General features: G+C 47.5%; 1 protein-coding gene across 1 annotated transcript in view; it reads left to right on the forward strand.

Moving 5' to 3' along the window:
• The window catches only part of SCFD2 (sec1 family domain containing 2), a 330,221-nt gene that overhangs the window by 292,762 nt on the left and 15,820 nt on the right, over positions 1–21,639 (forward strand). The window contains exons 6-7 of the mRNA XM_079772424.1: positions 1,100–1,245; positions 11,616–11,750. Of these exons, the coding sequence (XP_079628550.1) occupies positions 1,100–1,245; positions 11,616–11,750 (281 nt within the window). The remainder of the gene's footprint in view (positions 1–1,099; positions 1,246–11,615; positions 11,751–21,639) is intronic.

Consider the following 21,639-nt stretch of genomic DNA (forward strand, 5'->3'; position numbering starts at 1 on the left):
TCTCCCACGGGATGAGCAGGCTGGGCTGTTCCTGTGAGTGCTGACTCCCCTGCCTGCTCCACACAGAGGCCAAACATGCTCCCACAATTGGAGAAAGCCTTCGAGAGACACAGAAACAAAGAGAAAGGGGAAGAGACACACACACAGAGAGAGAGAGAGAGAGAGAGAGAGAGAGAGAGAGAGAGAGAGAGAGATCAGCTACTTGAGGTAAGAAGCAGTCAGGGTACATGGGAAAAGGTCCCCAAGCCTACAGGCGACGTTCAGCGTGACTGAGCAGGCACAGCAGAGCATTGGCAGTACCTGCTGACAGGAATGCTACTTAGTCCTCATCCCTACACTGGGGGAGATAATAGCTCCAATCTCATATGAGTGATGTGAGGATTAATGCATTAACGCGGTATTGAAGAGAGTCAAACATGCCCACCTCGAATCTTTCTCTATTTTTTTTTTTTAACTTCTGACTTACCCACAATCATCCTCCTCTGCATGAGCTTCTAACAAGATAGAGAATGCATTCATCTATTATACGTTTCTAAAAGAAATAGAATTGTCGCTGAGAGGGGTCTTCTTATTAGGCCCCCTTTGAGTTGTATTGACTTTGAATGGCTGCCTTTTGAAATACGCCATCTGTTTTGTTAGCACGGGAGAAAGATGCCCATCCCAGCATGCTCTGTTCTCGGAGAACTCTGTCATCTTTCTCAGTCTTGCTGTCCTGTTTCATGGAAACTGTTGGTGGCGTTCAAGCGAGAGAGGTTCATCACAGCACTCTTGTATTTTCCCGTGTCTCCTCCAGTTTTCCCAGACTGTGTTCTGAGGACGGTAGACCCTGGGGAGCTTTCTCTCTGTGAAACGTCTGCAGTCTGGGGATTGAAGCCAACGGCTGCGGTCCCAGGCACTTCTGAGTTCTGCTTCTGTCAAAGGCATTTATATTCAACGTTTCATTGCTCGTGGGTGATTGAAGCGGCCCAGTGAGTGAACCGCTGGGGGGAAATAGGGTTTAAAAAACATACCAATTGTGTTACATCGAGCTCAAGCTGCATTGACTAAAACTTAATTTAAATATCTGTTCACCCAAGAAAATGCCTCTGCGTTGTTTCAGGCTGCGACTCTTCAGTTAACCTGACATTCCACCAATCCAAAACCGCCGTGGATGCCCTCTTCACATCGCTCCGGGACATTGCCGGAGCTCGGAGTCTCATGAAGCAGTTCAAGTCTGTGTATGTTCCTGGAAACCATACCCACCAGGCAAGTACTAGTACATACGTTATAAAGGAACCATTTCATCTGTGTGGCATTTTTAGGATTCAAAGCGTATAAGAAAAATTTCCACGTTAACCTCTCTAAAATGAGGGATCTGTTCTAGATGAACTCCAAGTCCCTTTCCCGCTCAGAGTTCTGGGTTCCCCTGAATCTAAATGCATTCCAAGCCCAGCAGGTGTGGCTCCATGGTTGAGCACCGACCTATGAACCAGGAGGTCATGGTTCAGTTCCCGGTCAGGGCACATGCCAGGGTTGTGGGCTCAGTCCCCAGTAGGGGGCATGCAGGAGGCAGCCGATCAATGATTCTTTCTCATCATTGATGTTTCTATCTCCCGCTAAAATTAATAAAACATTTAAAAAAATAAATATACAGGCTATGTTAGGCCTGATGTCCTTTAAAAAAAAAAAAAGCATCCCGATGCATTGGTACAGCAGGCTTGATGTAGTGACGTGAGCGCTGGTTTGGGACAGTCATCACTTTATAACTATGGCTGTCGCAACCTTCATCTGTAACCTTAGGCAAGTCCCTTCCCTTCCTTGTCCCCAGTTTCTACAGATGCCACATGAGGTGATGGCCTTTGGTGGTTCCCAAGTTTCTGGATCTAAGCAGTCCATAACATTCTGAACAATTAGAATAATAAAATTATCTAATAGTATTATGGCAATGAAAAAAAACGTTGGTGATAGCAAAAGCATTTGTTACTTGAAAGACCCTCACTGCTCTCTAAGGAGGAGGGGGAGTGTTTGACTGTGAGTAGGAAGATGTAAGGAATCCATGAATAAAGGAGTAATTGCTCTCTAAAAACCCAGCAGGGAGGAGCCATAGAAAGCCAAAGGGAGGCTTCAGGAGTGAAGGAAGACAGGAGCCCGGGGGGCGGGGCAGTCTCTGTTGGATGAGGAAGGAGACCGAAGCCAGGCTCCTGGTCGCCACAATGAGCTTTCAAGGAAGAGCAGGTGTCTCTGGTGGGACAGGTCATTGAGCTTTGCTTGTGCGTGTGAAGGAGCCTTCTCCTCCATCTCCCATGAAATCTTCACTGAAACCCACGCTATTTGCTAAGAGGGAAATGTTTTGTTAGTGAAGACTGACAACTGCAGGATGCTGGCTTTAAGGCAGGCATGCACACGAGAGCAAAGGTGACCCACTGCAGCCTAGCAAAGCCCACACTCTTCCCCCCATACGTTCATAGAGCAGCTGATACTGAAAGAGCACGCCTGCCTTCCATGTTTCCTTTCATTCTCACGACAAGTAAGCCAGAGACATACCATTATCCAGATCTAGGAAGGCCGAGGGACCTGCCACAGGCACACAGGTGACCAGGGCCAGATGCCAGGACTTCGCTGCCAATGCAAAGTCTCCTCCCTTACTGTACTGTGGTTCTCATGGAGGCTATAGAAATATTGATTGATGGTGCTGATGGGCATCTGAAATCACCCATCAAGGTATAAAAGACCTTAGGAACTGGCACTCAACTTAGAAACACAAGTTCCCATCCTTCATTCAGTGATCTAAAACATCTCTTCCACAAATACAGGTGCAGTCACTCAGATAATTAATTATATGCCATTTTGCTATTACAAAATAGCAATCTTGCCCTAGCCGGTTTGGCTCAGTGAATAGAGCATTGGCCTGTGAACTGAAAGGTCCCAGGTTTGATTCTGGTCAAGTGCACATGCCCAGGTTGTGGGCTTGATCCCCAGTTGGGGACTTGCAGGAGGCATCCAGTCCATGATTCTCTCTCATCATGGATGTTTCTATTTCTCTCTCCCTGTTCCTTCCTCTCTTAAATCAATAAAAATATTTTTTTAAAAATAGCAATCTTAAATACTGTGGTATAGACTAGTTCCACAAGACATGATAGAACTGATGAAATTTAGACCAAAGAATGTCAAGATGTGAGTAGATACTAGAGTTGTCAAAGGGGAAAACAAACCACTAAATTAATGAGGTCTTTTCACTGTTATGATCATCATGGTGACTGATTTAGCCAATTTCACATAATTATGCATTCGCTATAAATCTGGGGCATGGTAAGGACAATGATAAGCTTCCTAGACTTCATCTCCCTGCTGCCAACACTCTCATTTCTCCAGACCTCAGAGCCCTGGAAAATGGGTTTTCCCCGGTGAATGAAACATGGGGACAAAGGGCGGGGGGCAGTGTGTGTGTGTGTACCCCAAGGGGATTAAATAAATAATGATATACAGACAGTGGAGTGCTGTGCAACCATGAAAATGAATGGGGTGGATCTAAGTGTCCTGAGCAGAGACTATATTTGAACCCATGTCTCAGGCTCTGCTTCTCAGAAAATTCTAACTAAAACAGAGGTGCATGATCTATTAGGTGAAAAAAAAAAAATACATGTTGTAGATCATTCCATAAAGCATCATTCTATTTTGGTTAAAAAATATAATGATAAAAAGTATATGGGTATGTATATTTAGTCAGTCTTTAAATTTTTTGGAAAAATTTGTAATGGATACTTTGTGAGGGATGGGAAGGGTTGGATGGACAAGGAGGGCCTGTGACTTCTTACTCTGTATTTGCATATCTAGAGAAAACTATTTGGATGGGATTATGGGTAAATTTTACTATTTTGGTTTTTTAATATTTTTCAGATTTAAAGAAGCTTTAACTCACAGACAGATTTTGATCTGGTTTGTTCACTGCCATACCCTTAGTGACTAGAGTGGTATCTTGCACATAAGAGATGCTTAATAAGTATTTGTTGGGTGCATCTTGTATGCAATGCACATGTCTTTATTACATATCAGAAGATTTGACGGGACACAAAGTGCGTGTAATTAGAAAAGGACAAATGTTCAGACCAGAATCAGAGTCCAGTTGTGTCTAGTTTTAAAGACAGGTCTTGGCCGAGCAACTTTCTGTCCATTTCTCCTCCCAGTCTGGTCCTCAATCCTGTGGCTCCAGGAAAAATGTGTGCTTTCTGTCTAGCCGGTTGAGATGTCCAGGCATCCCCAGAACACCTGGGAGAGCTCTAGGCCTGGTCCGGCCCTGGGTTCCGGTCCAGCTCTGAGCAGCACTGCAGATCTGGGCTCTCCCTGGATCTCCGGGCCCCTGCCAGCCCCTCCCTCCCAGTGCAGCCTGCACGAGCTGCCTCTCAGAGACACTCCTGTGTCTTTTGTTTACACCAGAGGCACCTCTGGTTTAACGTTTTCCTTTAGCCCTTTAGGGAAAAGTGTCCGTCACAGCTCAGATACAGAAAGCAGACATCCCTCTCCTTGTTTTAAGGAGACTGATTTCATACAAAGACTTAAGTACATATAAAATCTCTGGGCTTCCAGAAACGAGTCCTGAACTTCAACACAGACCTGGCCCTCCTCTGGCGCAGTCAGGAGCGGGGGTGAGGGGACCCAGAGGCTGCCGTGGAAGCGCCTGACTGGAGGAGCACACCACCAAAGCTGGAGGCAGAGCCGCGCTCAATGCTTGCCACCCAGTGGGCCAGTGGGTGGGTGGATCCTGGACGGGGGGTCTTATCCAGCATGGATGGTATCTCTTATGTTCTCCATGGTTAGTGAGAGGGAGGTTAGCACAGAGGTTAACAGAACAGCCTGAGGCCCTGAGCTTTTGGATCCATAGCCCACCTTTGCCCCCTACTAGCTCTGTTACCTTAGGCAAATTGCTTCCCCTCTCTGTGCCCGGCTCCTCCTCTGCAGGAAGGAGCTAATAACAGTCGCTCCCTATACAGATGCCCTAAGGATTAGGTGAGTTCATTCACATAAAGCTCTCGGGACAGGAGCCGACACATAGACCGCACTATGTGAGCATTTGCTGTAAAGGACAAAATAGGCCTTCTCTTTGTCCTCTTTTGTAGCGTTTCGTCTTTTCCTTTGCTAAGGAGATGGGCTACACAGAAAGTGTGACCCTCAAGCCGACTGTCCTGTTGGCAGCTGTGCGAGGTAGGGGTTCATTGCTGACGCCAGTGTGACTGGAAAGGTCCTGTTTGTTCGCAGACACCATTGACTAGAAACCTAAGCCCCAGTTTTGCTGGTGCAGCGAGTCTTATGCGTTTCGTTTCAACTGTTCCAGTTTAACGGGAGGTCCCACCTCCTCCCCAGTGCCAGTGCTCGATGGGCTGAGCTCCTCAGCAGCGGCGGCAGGAGGGTATTAGGCATGTCTCAGGGCCAGGAGCTGGCGAGCCCTTTCGGAAAGAAGTGCCATGTGGCTCTCGCACGACTTGCTTTGGCAGAGGTTTCGCAGTGCTGTGCTGTGTCGGAGAAAACTTTCCACAGATGCGTGCCGTCTTCTGTGCCTCTGGCATGTTGAACAAGGGCATTGCGAAGCAGCCGTGCCCGGGGAGGCCTGTTCCATCCTGTGCCTGGTGAAACGTGGCTCTCTGCGCAGTCTGTCGGCCCGTCTCCGTCACACCCCTGCCCTGGCCACCAGGTGCTCTTTGCCAAGGGCTGCCCTCTGTTCTTCCTCCTGACTCTGCCCCCCGAACCCAGACCTGCTAGTGTCCTTTCTGAAAGAAGCAGCTTGAGCCAGGACTAAACTGGGGTCTGGGAAAGCGGCCGTCCTTCACCGCTTCTAAATGCCTCTGTGAAGTCGTGCACCCTAGTACTAGTTCTGGGCTTCGGGGTCCCCACATTGAAATGGAAGGGACTGCACTCAACAAAATTGTAAGTGCATAATCTGCTTCTACTTTGAAGGATGGATGAATGGAAGGATGGATGGATGGATGGACGGACGGATGGATGGATGGATGGATGGATGGATGGATGGACGGACGGATGGATGGATGGATGGATGAGCAAACCATTTTCTTTAAGAAGATGAAAGGAGAAAATATCTTAGTATAGCTAAAAATAAATAACCCATGGAATAGTCAAAGCCATGAGCAGATTTGAACTGATGTTTTTGAACAGTCTGGGATTGAAACAGAATGAATATTGTCTCTACACGTCTACACGTTTTCCCGAGGCGTTGGCTGTTGAGAGTCAATTTGGCAGAAAAGGCAGAAGCATCATCAGGAGCAGGACTCGGTCCCTCACTGCACCATCACCAACCGGCAAAGCGAGGTCGGCAGCCCTGACCCATGGGATGTGGCTGTGGCAACAACTCAGGTTTTCTTGGACACTAATCCTGGGCCATCTTTAATGTGCACCAAATTCAAGAAGATATTGGAGTTAAGCTAGTTTCTCAAAATTATCTCTGACGTGCATACTGGCAGAAACTCCTGCTATGTCAATACTTTTCTTCGAGAGCAAGAATCAGGTCAATACAAGTCTTCTAGACCTAATCACACATTATCTCTGCCACAAAAGAATAACCATGCACATAGACATAAATATTTTATTTTTCCTAATTTAATTAAATATGGCATTTTTAAAAGTGCAGTTTGTTCTAGAAGAGATACTGGCCATTTAAAGAAAAAGAGTTTCTCGTCAGGCAGTTTGGTTTTCAGAAGGAACACTCAGAAGCCACCTGCCTGGGTTCAAATCCTGACTTCACCGTTCACCAGCTTCGTGACCTTGAATAAACCAGTTAACTTCAAAAAAAAAAAAAAGAGTTTCTGGTGTAAGATCACTTTTTGTAACTGTAATTATTTCATATGTAATACCCATCGGGGGTCTCTTTGGGCTCTAACAAACCTTCAGGCAGCCTCAGGACACTGTCATACAGGGTAATATGATTTTCATGGCCCTAAGCAGCTTTGAGTTTGTGGCCCCCTTCCTCTATAAAAATAAAAAATACCAAACATTTTATTATGCCATTGTATTGGTGTAGAGACAAGTATATAAATAGTATATATCAAAACATTCTCTTTGACCTAAAAGTTAATTTTTTTCTTCTAATTTTAAAAGAAATTACTGCATTTTCATGGGTCCCCAAAAGTCTCACGGGTTCTACGCAGGCTCTGTGTGTTGTGTGCCTGGCGGGTAAGTCGGCTCTGTGGTCATAGCCGCCCCTTGGCACCAGTCTGTCCAAGGCAGGGACACAGCTCACCACTGGGAAGCAGCGGGCATTCTCCTTCCCTAGAGTAGTTAGTCCCTGTGACCATGGCTACTCAGTTTGGTCCCGAGGTGACAGCTCAGGAGTGCGGGAACTAGACTCACATTGGGGGCCGGGGAGAGGGGGGGTGCGGGGAGGAGGGCAGTTCCCTGCCTTAAAGCCCTGGTCTCCCATAGGAGCCAGTTTCTCTGGAACAACTGCACAGTGTAGCTTCCAGCATCCCTCCAAGGCACGTGCCCAGTTATGCCAGTCGTGCAAGAGTCATCAGACTCAGAGAAGCCCAAAGGTCCGGCCTTCTATCCAGTATTTATAGTCCTCCCAGTCTAATGCAGTTAACCAAGTAGGGGTCACTTTTATCCTAAGCAATCTTGCCTGGCTAGAGTTTGACATTCTTCCCTTATCAGGTTTCCAGGGAAACAGCTAAAAAGTTAACCAAAGGTCAAATTCTTATGCAGAAGGGAAAAAGGTTTAATAGTACTTTGCCTACAACATGCAATTTGTCAGTTGTTAAGGGATTAATTATGTGCATGTTTCAATCCGACTTTACAATATGTCTGCAGCAGAGACAATGTATGTGGACCCCCGAACTCCACTTCTTTTCCCCCGGCACAGTGAGGCCACCTATTCCAGAGTCCCTTACAGGGAAATGTGGGTTTGTGACTAATTCTGGCCAATGAATTATAGTGGGGGTGATACAGATCACTTTCGGGCAGAGCCCCTGAAATCTCTCTGGAAACCCTGCATACTCTCTTTCCTCGTCTGATGATGAGCTGCAAGGGCTGCGGTGGGGACTCGGGGCCTGAAGGAGTGGAGGAACCTGGTGTCTGAGTGATTGTGGCGGGCACCGACCCCTACTGCCAACACGCACTGGATGTGGTGGAAGCAAGGGATAAATGACCAGCAAGATCAGGGAAGGATGAAAATGTCTGTGTCTTTAATTCCTCTCCTCTCCCCACCCCCCAATAAAGGAGAACTGGCAGGGAATGCTTGATTAGGAAAATTAAATTACTATGGTTAACCCTGTTAATGTTGAGACAAACTACACGACTCATCTCCCCTCCGGCCCTTTCTAGCGTGCGAGGGAAACTTTGAGCAGGTCGCTGCGGAAGACATCCTGTCCCCGATCACCACCTTCTCGGTGGTCCTTTCTCAGAAGTGGGTAGCTTCTGGCTGAGTAGAAAATTCCAGGACCATCCGAGGTTTCTCATCTGAGAAGCCAATGCCAAAGCGGTCCATTCCAGTCAGATTTCAGGGACAGGATTCGGAGCACAAAGCAATCCAAGCTACGCGGCCGAGAGGCAGGAGCCAAAGGTTCTCATTATTAAAACCCTAACTAGAAAATCGAAGAAAGGTGTGGGCTAAGTCACAAAACAAGTACCACTTTGTACCTGAGCGAGTCTTTTCCAAATCTTGCTTATTAAAGGCACAGTGTTAAATGAAAAATAAAAATAAAAATAAATAAATAAATAAATAAATAAAGGCACAGTGTTACTTATTGTTCTGTGCTTAGTTGTTGTTGTTTTTTAATATTCTTTTATTGATTTCAGAGAGGAAAGGAGAGGGAGAGAGAGATAGAAACATCAATGATGAGAGAGAATCATTGATCAGCTGCCTCCTGCATGCCCCACTGGGGATCAAGCCCACAACCCGGACATGTGCCCTGACCTGGAATCGAACTGTGACCTCTTGGTTTATAGGTCAACGCTCATCACTGAGCCACACCGGCCAGGCTGTGCTTAGTTGTTTTGATAAAGAATTGAGATGTCTCTTCTACATAATATGTAACTTGGGAGCAGTTTAAAGAGATGAGTGTTGAAGTTTAAGAGATCAAATGTCCATGATGATAGGACTCTGAAGACGGTTTACTCAAGGAAGAGTTTTATAGAATTCAAAGGTCATTCTATGACCTTTATTTTTCTTATCATTGCAAGTATTTATTGAATTACATTGTCCTTCTAGAAGTATACTTGTTAATTCTGGAAATTTTGAAAAAAGAAGAAAATAATATCCCCCACTCCCAGAACCTTGGGTGTGTTTTACTCTATTCTCTTCCATGCACAAGCTATTCATTTTCAACAAGTGAAAAAATCCTGTTGCTGTTTGTAGTGGTGTTTTAACTGTGTTTTTATAAAGAAATACATTGAAAAAATAAAAATTAAAAAAGCAATACATTGAAAAGTTTCCCTCCCACGTCTGTCTCTTCTCCAGTTCCCTGTCCCATGATCACTGCTCATGTTAGTCTCTGTATATCACATCAGAGTTTATTTTTTCCGTATTCCAACAAATACACACATGACACATTTCACATAAGTCCAGCCCATCGTACACTGTTTCTCACCTTGCTCTTTTCACCCACATTTTATTCTGCACCTTCCTTTTTGCCAGGTCAACAGAGGACTTCCCTCTTCACTTTCATAACGTCCCCTCCTGTAGATGCATCCCTTTATTAAACAGCTCCCTAATGATAGGCCCTTGAGTTGTTTCCAATCTTTTGCTATTACAAACAATAAACAGCTCTTTATGAGCATCATTTACATATATCAGCATATTTATAGGATAAATTCCTACAAGTGGAATAGCTAGGTCAAATGCAATTGTAATATTGATAGGTATTGCCAAATGGCCCTCCACACTAATTGTAGCAATGTACCCTTCCATCAGCCATATATGAGAGTTTCAATTCATGATGGCCTCATCAAAAGTGTGTTTTCAAACCTATAGATTTTTGCGTGTATGGTAAATTTTTTAAATTTCTCTGGATATAGCTTTATTATGAGGAAGGTTGACGTGTGTGTGTGTGTGTGTGTGTGTGTGTGTGTGTGTGTGTGTGTTAATTTCTGTCTCATCGGTGTTCCTGCCCAGTGCTTTACTTTCAAAAGCATTAACCTGTGAGATCTCTGGGCATGCAATGGTCTACTTGGCCAAGAAACATAAGAAGGCTACACCCCTCAACTGAGCAGTTGCTATTTTTCCCTGCATCTCATCCCTAACAAATGCACCGGTTGCATTCTGGCTAAATGATTGTTTATGATTTTGATAGTAAATGCCCTGCTTTATTTTTAATATATTTTAGGTAAGAAAATAGGAATAAAGGGAAAATAAGAGTGAAAAATAAATGACAGTGAGAAAAGCAAGATGAAGCCAGAGATGAAGTCAATGCACCAAATATCCTGGACACTTGCTAAAGGCAGCTCACAGTTTGGGCCAATGCAAAGAGAGAAACAGTCTCACCGGTGCTCCGTGGGAGCCTGGCTGTTCTGAGCCTGTGACAGACGCAGTAGAGATAGAATAGATTGAGAGAATGCATTGAGGGAAGTCATTCCTTCTCCCTTTATCCTTTATGCCCACACTGGGTGCCCTGTGGAACTGGAGCAGCAGAGGCAGCCACAGGACTGGGAGGAAGGTGATCCCACTGATGGGAAGAGATGAGAGGAGGAGCTTGGTAGTAAGGAGAGCCAAGGAAAGAGGTGGGGAGCATGCTCAGTTAGACGAGCTGCCTCCAAGTATTACTAAGTGTGGATAGGCTATTCAGGTCACAGAAAAGGAAAGCATTTAGCATTATTTATCAAAAGTTCAACTAAATTCTACTGAAATGTTTATAGTACCACGTGGCCTGCCTCTCTTCAGCCCTGACCTTGGTCGAATTCCTTTTTGGCACCTTGGCTGCTTTCTCTGTCCAAGTCCTACTTGGAGCTGAGCTCTGTAGAGGAAGGAGGGAATGCCTTGGGCTTGGACGACAACAAAACATTGTACGAAAACATTTTTTCCGCCCGCTGGTGTGGCTCAGCTGGTGTGAGCGTCAACCCAGGAACCAAGAGGTCACCCGTTTTATTCCCAGTCAGGACACATGTCTGGGTTGTGGGCTCGATCCCAGGTAGGGAGTATGCGGGAGGCAGTCAATCAGCATTTCTATCTCTCTTCTCTGCTCCCTTCCTCTCACTAAAATAAATAAAGACATTTTAAAAAAGAAAGAAAGAAAACATTTGAGTTCCTAGCAGAAGGAGCATAGTTCTAACAATGTTTAGGAAAACCTGGAGACCATCTTTATGTCTATACCAAATGACAATGCTTTGTTTTCCAGTATACTTCATACATAAAATTATCACTTTCAATCTTAATTGAAAAACTAGCCATTCTGTGATCATAGTTCTAGGAATGAGAGATTTGCTTCTATAAGGAATATGAGAAACAACAATTAGTGCTGAGGTACTGGGGTGAAAATTTACCAAAAAATCCAATGTTGTTATAATTGCCTTTTCACACACAAAATCATAGCCTTGGCTCAGTATCAAAATAACCTTGTTTTGTTTCCTTGGGTGCTGATAAAGCCATCCTCTCTCCAGACAAACCCTGTTGCTCACAGCGCAATATTTTATCCTTCCAGGCATCCTACAAGCCGTTGCTGAAGCAGGTTGTGGAGGAAATATTTGATCCCGAAAGGCCAGATCCTGTTGATATTGAGCATATGTCGTCAGGCCTCACCGACCTCCTCAAGACTGGATTTAGCATGTTCATGAAGGTAACGCTGCCTCAGAGAGGTCATCCTGAATGGAATGCTATCTTTGCCAGCATGAAAATGCTGGCACCCCCTTCACCCGCCAGGTGCCACATAAGATACCGTTCAGTGTTTTGACTCTTCTGAAACCAGGTGCAATCTTCACTTAACTTTTGGTTAAGAGCAGCCTGCCCTTCCAGCCTCCTCCGGTTTCTTTTGATGTACGCACTGGGATCTTTCCTAGTCGATATGTGAAGACACAGCCCTTCAGGGCAGGGTAGCACTGCTGAAAATGTTTCTCCTGCCTGGCCACATTTCCATGCCACACGAATCCATGTACCCTTCTGCTGTTCTTAACTGGTGACAGTCTGCTGTTATTAGTTCTAGAACTTATTATGCAGGATAATGAGTAACTTTGCTCAGTCATATGGGTAGCATCACCCCAAAACCCATTTTTTCACCTTTTTCACCCAATCCTTCAACCCCCATCCCCTCTGACAGTTGTCAGTCAGTCTGTTCTCTGTATCTATGAGTCTGTTTACATTTTGTCAGTTTATTTTGTTTGTTAGATTCCACATGTAAGTGAAATCATATGGTATTTGTCTTTCTCTGACTGGCTTATTTCACTAGCATAATAATCTCCAGGTCCATCCATGCTGTCACAAAAGGTAAGACTTCCTTCTTTTTATGACTGAGTAGTATTCCGTTGTATAAATGTACCATAGCTTTTTTATTTACTCATCTACTGATGGGCACTTGGGCTGCTTCCAAATCTTTTTTATTTGTTTGTTTTTTGTTTTTGTTGTTGTTGTTAATCCTCACCCAAGGGTATTTTTCCATTGATTTTTTAGAGAGAGTGGAAGGAAGAGAAAGAGAGAGGAAAACATCAATGTGAGAAAGACACATGGATTGGTTGCCTTCTCGTGCCCTGATCAGAGCCAGGAATCGATCCTGAAACCAGCGTACATGCCCTTGACCAGAATCGAACCTGGGACCCTTCAGTCCGCAGGCCAACACTCTATCCACTGAGCCAGACTGTCTGGGGCTGCTTCCAAGTCTCTGCTGTTGTAAATAACGTTGCAGTGAACACAGTGGTGCATATATTCTTTCGAATTAGTGTTTCGATTTCTTCAGACATATTCCCAGAAGTGGAATAGCTGGGTCATAAGGCAATTCCATTTTCAATTTTTTGAGGTAACTTCATACTGCTTTCCACAGTGGCTGCTTCAATCTGCGTTTAAAAATGACTTGTTTGGGCCCACACATTCCCAGTTGACAAGTGCTAGGGTTTCTCTGGCTAATAGCGAGGGTAGGTCAAAAATCACTGCACAGCCTTTGCAGTGGGGATGAAAGGAGCAGAAGTACACAGATGCGATCTATTTTTAACCCACTGTAAAGTTTCTGAATTTAAAAAGATCTAAATAAGATTACAGGCTGACCTCCCAGTCTGTGCCAGGATTTCAGTTATAATAACTCTTGGAAATAACAGAATGTTTTGCCAGCTTCAAAGCGTCTTTGAAATCATGAATTAATCTACACAGAGTTCATATATGCATCTGCCAGGAGAACTGGTCCACCCCGAAGCCAGAGGACAGAAGCCAGACAGTCAGACTCTAAACCGCACAGTTCACGGCCGGAATGGACGTGCCGATCTCCTTCCTGCTGTTCCCAATGATCAGCAACTTCTGCTGCAATGAGTGCTGGTGAAGTGTGTGTGTGTGTGTGTGTGTGTGTGTGTGTGTGTGTGTGTGTGTTTTAAATAATGCAGCACAGATCAGCTTCCCAAAGTTGTTCTGAGGCTCCGGTGTTGAGGGTAGCCCAGGGCTGTTCGGTGGCCCTTCATGACGGCTGGTTCATACAGAAACTTCCAGGCTACACATGGCCTCTGACCTTCTCCGCTGGAACACCCTCCTCCTCCCTCAGGAGCTTGGCCCTCACCCTGAAGAGAGACTACAGTAACCAGCGTGGACCTTCAGGCCTGGTCAGTGAGGTCTGAGGCTGGCCCCGGGGGCTGTGTGTCCTTTCCCAGGCAGGCGGCTGCCTGCACGGTCTGGCCAAGGGCACACCTGGAGCTCGGACCGCCTGCACCCTGCTCGCCACGCGAGTCTCTCGTTTGTAGAGAGGCCAGTGAGCATGGGAGGAGGCCCTGACTCGCTCTTTGCCCAGCGATGTTCCACAGAAGAACTTGCTCCTTAGCAAAAGAGCCGGTGACCAAGTATGTTTGAGAAACCCTGGGTTAAACAGCAAATCAAGGCAAAACGTTTGCTGCTGGGCTTTGCAGCGCCTTAATGTGCTCAGGGACTGCGCAGCGCTGCAGGCCCAGGTAGGAGGACCGTCCGCTGGTGGATTCCATCGCCGTTTCGTGAACCATGAGACGCCACATTGTGAAGTCACCTGTTTAAGTGCTGCGGAGTGTTTCTGCCGCTCTCCCCGCGGTCACACACGTCACGGTCCCAGGGTGGGCTTTGCTTAGGAGGACGGCAGAACCCTCCTGGGCCCCCCTAGACCACTGTGCTCCTCCCCTTCAAGCCTCCCCAGTTGAGGTCATAAAGAAACCCTCCTGCACACCAAGACCCATCTCTCAGGAGGCTTCCAAGTCATGGGTTTAAGGGAAGAGAATGTGTGTTCTCCCAGCAGCTGTCAGGATCCATCCCGGCCCTCGGCCCCCAGCCCCCAGCCCCCAGCTGCTGGATCTCTGCTCTCTGTTGCCAGGGGCGCCTCATCTCTGTGGGAGAGTCTCGGAGGGCTGGCCGAAGAGCCCTCCCTCCCCAGTGTTCAGTCGGTGGCTGGCTCTTCCCACCGTTCCATGGAGCTTGGCAAGGAAAGTTATCTCTGGCCCGTGTGTTCAGGGTTTCAAGAAAATTGGGACAAACGTAGAGAGGAATAGCCAATAGGGCTTTGAGAAAGTAACTGTGGCTTCCTCTTTGAGGCGGAGGTGAGGCCCTCAGGAGAGGGTGACTGTCTGCGTTGAGGCCAGTGGAGAGGAGATGCAGGAGGCAGGCGGAACCCCATGCGGCTGTGGCTACTTACCAGCCCCCCGGTCCTGCTTTCCACTGTTTCTCACTTACGGCCCAACGTTATGCAGCCAGCCTGTGCTCAACATGTATCCTGGGCTCAGCCATTCTCGTATATAAACCTCACAATGATCCTAGGAGGTAGGTTCTATCGGTACCCCTGCTTTCTCACTGGGGAAACTGAGCCCTGAAAGCTTAAGCAGGAGGCGTGAACTCGTACTCTTCTCTGTCCTCAGGTGTTTTCCAGGAGAGCACCCAGGAGATGGGACGCCAGGATCTGGCCCCGGCCAGTCTTACTCCCAAGCCCCTGCTCCTCACCACATGCTTTGGCTCCAGGATGCTTCAGGCGTTTTCTTGGAAGTTAAATATTCATACGTCATTAATTCTTTTCTTCATGATGACTCGTTAGCACAGATATTTTCCCTCTCCCGTGTCTGTGCGGCTCATGAATTAATTCCATGCCTACACTGGCCATTGAGGCGGCCAGTGTGAGGGACATCTCCCAGGGCATCTGCTGGCACCCTGTCTGCTCTCCTGGGACTTGGCCCCACCACTCACTGGCAGTGCGCAGCTCCACCCCACCCAACCTCTGCCAGGAGAAGAAATCTGTGTTTTGGCGTTGAGCTGCCTCTTCACGTCACATATCTGTATCAACAGCCATTGCTTTCTCGCCACTTGCTGGCCCACTCTTTTCCTCCAGGGCCTACTCCCCCCCCCCCCCCCCGCCGCCATCCCCCACTCAAGACTCACTGAATGGGTGCTGAGCCTGAAAGAAGCAAAAAGACAGAGCCAGATGAAAGGCAGGCGTCCCTGCGGGATCCTTGTGCTCAGGGAACTTCAGGGAGCTCTAGAGCTGGGCTACCCTGTCCCTGGACTCCCCGCTGGTGTCACAGATGACGTTAGTTCACGTTGCCCAGGGGCAGTATCTGTAGACGATGGTGTGGCTGAGGGCCATTGAGAAGCTGGTGAGAGATGTGCTAGGAAATGGGGCCGGCAGACTTTCCCACAGGTGAACTGCAGGTGCCCCACGACAGGTAACAGAAAGAACGTAGGAGAGGGTCTTCCAGGCCCCTAACACATGTCTTCTTCAGGGCTCCATACCTTTCACACACACCTCTGTGGCTCCATTTACACATTGTTTTATAACGATACATGTTGGGTATCTTTTCCCAGTGTTTTCTAGCTGCACAACTTAATCCGCTGCACAGTAGGGATCAAGATATCAATTCATTGGCCCTAGCCAGTTTGGCTCAGTAGTTAGAGCATCGGCCAGAGGACTGAATGGTCTCGGGTTCTGTTTCAGTTGCAGGCTCGATCCCCGGCCCTGGTTGGGGCACATGGGGGAGGCAACCAATGATGTGTCGCTCACATCAATGTTTCTCTCTCTGTGTCTCTCCCCCTCTCTTCTACTCTCTAAAAATCAATGGAAAAAATATCCTTGGGTGAGGATTAACAACAACAAAAGATATCAATTCATTGGGCTGTAATCACTTTTTTTAATGAAAAAAACAAACAAAACAAAACAGACTAGCAAGGCGAAACAGAACAACCCAGTGCCTACATACACGCATATGATTTCAATGTATCTCTCACAATAGGCCACAATCAAAAGAACGTGAAAGCTGTGGCTGGGAGAATGGAGGGCTGATCTATGTCTATTTATTTCTGCCTCCTCAACACATAGGCCAAGTCCCCATGGCTTTACACACAGCAGGCGCTCGCTGAAGGTCTGGAGGGTGGCCCCAGTGGTCAGTTAGAGTCATTGGCTCCTTGTTCCGACTTTCTGCCCTTAACACATTGCGGACCAGTAGTTTTATTGCTAGCTTTACCCAGTGGCCAGATGAGTTTCTATTGAACCAGTACAAAAACGTTTTACATAAATGTTAAAGGCACGCTTTAAAATTAAATACCCATTGCATTTTGAAGTTTATTTATTACATGTCCTTACAAGCTAATATCTTTTTAAAGTGTGATACTTCGTAAAACACTGTGCAATATGAAGTGGAACTAAACAAAGCTGGCAAAGTCTCGTGATCCGTCCGCAATGTGTTAAGCAAAAGCTGCATTTCAACAACTTCACAGGGGGTAGATCAGTCAACTCCAGTGACCCTCAAAGGAATCCCTGACCCTCCTTTCCAGCTGCTAAACTAGGCGAAGCTGGTCATTGTCTTGTCCTTACGTAACCCCAGAGAGGCAGCGGCCACTCACTCCCACTCACCACCGTGCTGCCAGGTGCGTGGGGGCGACGGACGCCTGACTCCACCTCCGTCAAGGAAACCTGCGGTCTCTGCTCCTGTCCACACACAGCTGCAGACCCCCTCTCCAGCCTCTTAGTCTCTAGGGAACAGAGAGAAGCAAAGGGCTGGTCCTGTCGTGTGAGAGCTCCAAGGCGTCGAGGGGAGAGACGTCCTCACAGGTGGTTAGGCAGCAGGATGAGTGTTCCGGGGGGAGATTTGGGGACCTCTTTTCTATTTAACATCTGTCATGATTTTGTCTGGTTTTGTAAATAATAGAAGGCCAACTCGTATCCGCTGCCTAACAGCAGTCACTTCATTCTGCCGCTTAGGTCCGTTTACAGGAGGCAAGAGAGAGCAGTGGTAACACATCCGCGTCAGACTGTCTGGCTTAGAACTAGCTGTGTGACTTGGGTGCATCCCTTAACCTCTCTGGGCCTCCGTTTTCTCATCTGTGAAATGGGGATGATAATAGTACCCACTGTGTAGGTTGTTCTGAGAATTAAATGAGTTAATGCATCCAGAGCACTCAGGACCGTGCCTGGCCTACAGTACGTGCTGGTTAAGTATTTCCTACTCCCCTTTTTATGAGTTTGTGATCCTGGCCAGACTGTGACGCTGGAGAAAAGTCCGCCTTGAGTAACTTGGTGTCCCTGTGCAGAGCCAGTGCGTGGGCCCTTGGTGCATACAGACCAACTGCTGAGTGGACAAGTGGCTTAAATAGCAGAGAACAGGCGCCCAAGGGTTTCAGGTTTCACTATGGATGTGCTGTTGCCAGAGAGACATGGCATCTAATGTTCTTTCTGTTGGGCCGGTGGAAGCCATGTTTGTAAGGCTGCAATGTGTTTCTCCAGACAGACCCCTTCTTCTCCACCGTGTGCCCAGCCTGTTGATACGCCCAGTCTCGGGGGACATAACCTGTGCCTCCTGGGGCCAGCTGTAGGGAGCTGGTGAAATTCCGTGCATGGACCGTGACAAGACGATTCAAGGGGATAGAGGCCAGCGGGGCCAGACCCTGGCCACTCAGGACACAGACTCCACCAGGAACACTCCGGAAGCATGGTCTCGTGTGCTGGGAGAGAGCACGTGCTCGTTCCTCCTCACAGCCTCCGCGCTGAGGGGGACTGGAGGCCTCCATCCCAGACACTGGGAAGTGGCTCGCAGACGTCCATCTCATTCATGTCAATGTCTGCAGCCAGTGAAAGTTAAGAAAAATGCCTGTGAATCTAAGATTTTCTGCATCAAGTAAATCCTCCGGGAGAGGGAAGTCAGAGCAGCTGGATTCTGCCCTTACTAAAGCCAGAACCGTGTTTGCATCACACTGCAACTTGCTAAAATCGCTCTCTGTATTGCTTTAGCATGCACTTCTGTATACATCAGACTGTCCAGAGAAGTCCTTCATCCCCCTGTTCTGGTGATCTATTGCTGCATAAGAAGCTGTCTCCAAACACTGGCTTAAGATAATATTGATCATTTATCCTGTTCATGAAGCTGTACTCTGGGCAGAGGTCAACAGGGAGGGATTCACCTCCAAGATGGCGCGTTCACAAGTTGATGCTGACTGTGGGCGGGTAGCCCAGCCCAGCCTGGCAGCGAAGGGACTCAGTTCCTCCCATGCAGGCCTCCCCATGTGGCCTGAGCTTCCTCACAGCATGGCAGCTGTGTTCCAAGGACAAGGGACTAGAGGCCAGCAAGACCAGACTCCTGAGAGAGCGCACCAGGGGGAAGCCCTCAGAAGCCTCACAGCATCTCTCCCACAGACTCCATGTGTGCAGGCAGGCCCAGTGCCCCCACAGGGTCACGGGGAGGGGACACACTCTTTCCTTTGAGAAGAGAGCAAGAGCATGAGGAGCAGAAAATATTCTTGTGGCCACTTTTGGGAAATACAGTATATACTCCACCTAAATATACGTTTGACTGTCCAGCTCGGCAAGGAAGGTGTTTGGTAGAGTCTCAGAGTTTTCCCTAAAACCTAGAGGATGGAAAATTCACTTACACTTCAGACCTGGTTTTAAGGCGAGTCCCAAAAGGCTTTGGTAATGAAAGGCCTGTCTGCTCTTTGCCCATAATCTTTTTTAAAATAATATAATCTCAAAAGAAAGAGAGAGAGAGAGAGAGAGAGAGAGAGAGAGAGAGAGAGAGAGAGAGAGAGAGAGAGAGAGAGAGAGAGAGAGAGAGAGAGAGAGAGAGAGAGAGAAGGAAGGAGAAAAGGGAGGGAGGAAGGAAGGAAGGAAGAAAGGAAGGGAGGGAGGGAGGGAGGGAGGGAGGAAGGAAGGAAGGAAGGAAGGAAGGAAGGAAGGAAGGAAGGAAGGAAGGAAGGAAGGAAGGAAGGAAGAACCGAGCAGAGGAGTGAGTGATAAGAAACTGAGCCGCAGGACCGTCCTCTCCCCAGCTCACTCCATGGAGCCCTGTAAGGTAACGCAGGGGAGAAGAGTGAGCGTGCCCATGAGATCATTCTTCATGCTTCTCTAAGAAAGTGTTTCAAGCCAGCCAAATGCACTCCTCAGCCAGAAGGACTGTGGTTAGCCACATGAAGCTGGGCTTCAAAGGGCAGTGCCCTAGCGGGAGGGGGAATCAAGCTGGAGAGAAGCCGCTCTGGCCGAACCTGGCGTTCTTCAAACAGCCAGTCTTCTCTGCAAACGCCTGTTCCCGGAGCACCTTGGTCTCCTTACAGGAAAGCTCGATAGTGATCTAATAAATAAACCGAAACATACCTTCCCCCTCACTACAACGTTAATTTAATTTAAAACTAGCGTGTCTAATGGGCAGCACTTTTAAAATGCGTTTCTGGAATTTGTGGTTTGGGTTTCAGTCTCCTGAAAATAATATATTTTATATCTACTCCATGTGTTTGGACCCCAGCTTGTTTTGACTAACGGACATGATTTGTCAAGATGTTTCCTCCGCTGGACTTGGCGTGAGGAGGGTGGTTTTATCTGAAAATTGCATGAGGCCGTTTTATTTCTTTTTATGTGTGTTTTTAAGAAGTTTTTTGTTTTGTTGTTCCATTTCTTATGTGGCCATGCTTAATTGGGGAAAAATAAAAGATTTCTGAAAGAGTCCAAGAGGACCCCGGGCTGGCCTCTGGGCCCTTCATCTGAGCCCATCTGAGAGCGTCCTCGCCTTGGGGGCAATCGGAAAGGGCCCCAAGGAAACACAGAACAACTGCTCAGAGGCCCTGAGAGGCTGGTGGTGGAGAGGCGGGTGGGAGCTGAAACTCTCTCGTTGCAATTAAAATGCCAACAAATTGCACTAACGTAATCAGAGAAAGGATCGTTTGCTGTGAGGACCGAGCATGTCTCGGGGAACCTGAGGGCAGCGATGCGGCGGCCTCGGGAAGCCTGGGCCTGGGAACTGGGAAGCCAGCGGGAAACCAGGCGGTCCTTTGAGACGTGCTCCAGCCTGCAGAAGACGCTGAGAGCAGGCCGCATGCTGCAGGCGCTCACTCGGTATTAGCTGAACGAACGACTGGAGAGCTAGTCCACAGCTTTCGGTTCTTACAAGCTAAGCTTTGATTCAGCGTTGTCTTTCTTAGGTCAAGTCTTGATTCCCAAGGAAGGATCTAGAGTTGGCCCCCCCTGGGTCGGAGATCCATTCTTGGGCCATTATTCAACCATGGTTGAGAGGCAGGATCACGCTGTAACTACCTGGCTGCCAGTGGCCCACCCCATAACTATGGGGATCGGGAGACTGTCCACATCTGTTTGAAAGACCTGCAGAAGCGCCCACAGCAGGGGTGGAGTATGCTGTGGGAGTGAAGGGCAAAAATCATGAGCATCCGGTGAAATGTGACGTCAGATCCTTGGACCGACTGCGAGAGCTGGACATGCCTGGAGGTCACCTAGTCCGGCCCCTCATTGTTGACACAAGAAGAACAAGACTCAGAGATGAACTGTTGGCTTCGGCCAATTACACTTCCTGGTCTTTCTGACCAGAGGAAAACATCTCAGCATTGGGTGTTGGTTGACTAAATAAGTACAGGTTCTAGAATTTCCATTTGCAACACTATCTATAACCATTGTTTATATTTTCCTCTTCTTAATTATACTCCATGCTATGAGGTCGGGGTTGATTTTTGTCTAACATTAGCTAAATATGATCCATAAGTTCTAGTGAGCTGGGCTTTGGTAGAAATCATTCAACAACAACAAACAAAAAACAAACTTGGTTTTGACAGTCTATGAACTTTGCTGGTGAGCAGTCACGGAGAGCCTGGTTTGTGCGCTCATCACCGTGGTGCATAAAGAAGATATAGAGACAAACTAGATATCCTCCCTGCCGTGGCATAGATTACCCCGTGGAGCTGACGGCGTGTTAGGGAGAGGGGCAGGAAGACTGCGGATTGCAGGAGGAGAGACGCGTGTGCGCCAGAGGGGAGGGGACGTGCGGGTGCAGAGAAGGAGGAACTCAGTCCCACGTCAGAGGAGCTTCCCAGGAGTTGAACGTGTCAGACCAGTAAGAGTTAGGAACAGAGTGACGAAACGCCATGGTACACGGAAGGAACTACAGGTAATTCTCGATATGAAGACAGAGAGAGAAGCAGGAGCTATAACGATAGAAATTTGACCAAAAACAATGCGGCACCACTAAATGTGGTAGGCATATGACACCAATGTGTATTTTGTACAGATCACCCTGGCAGCAGTGAGAGGGGGCACGAGGCCA

Source organism: Cnephaeus nilssonii, assembly GCF_951640355.1.
Source record: "Cnephaeus nilssonii genome assembly, chromosome: 1".
Taxonomy (NCBI): domain Eukaryota; kingdom Metazoa; phylum Chordata; class Mammalia; order Chiroptera; family Vespertilionidae; genus Cnephaeus; species Cnephaeus nilssonii.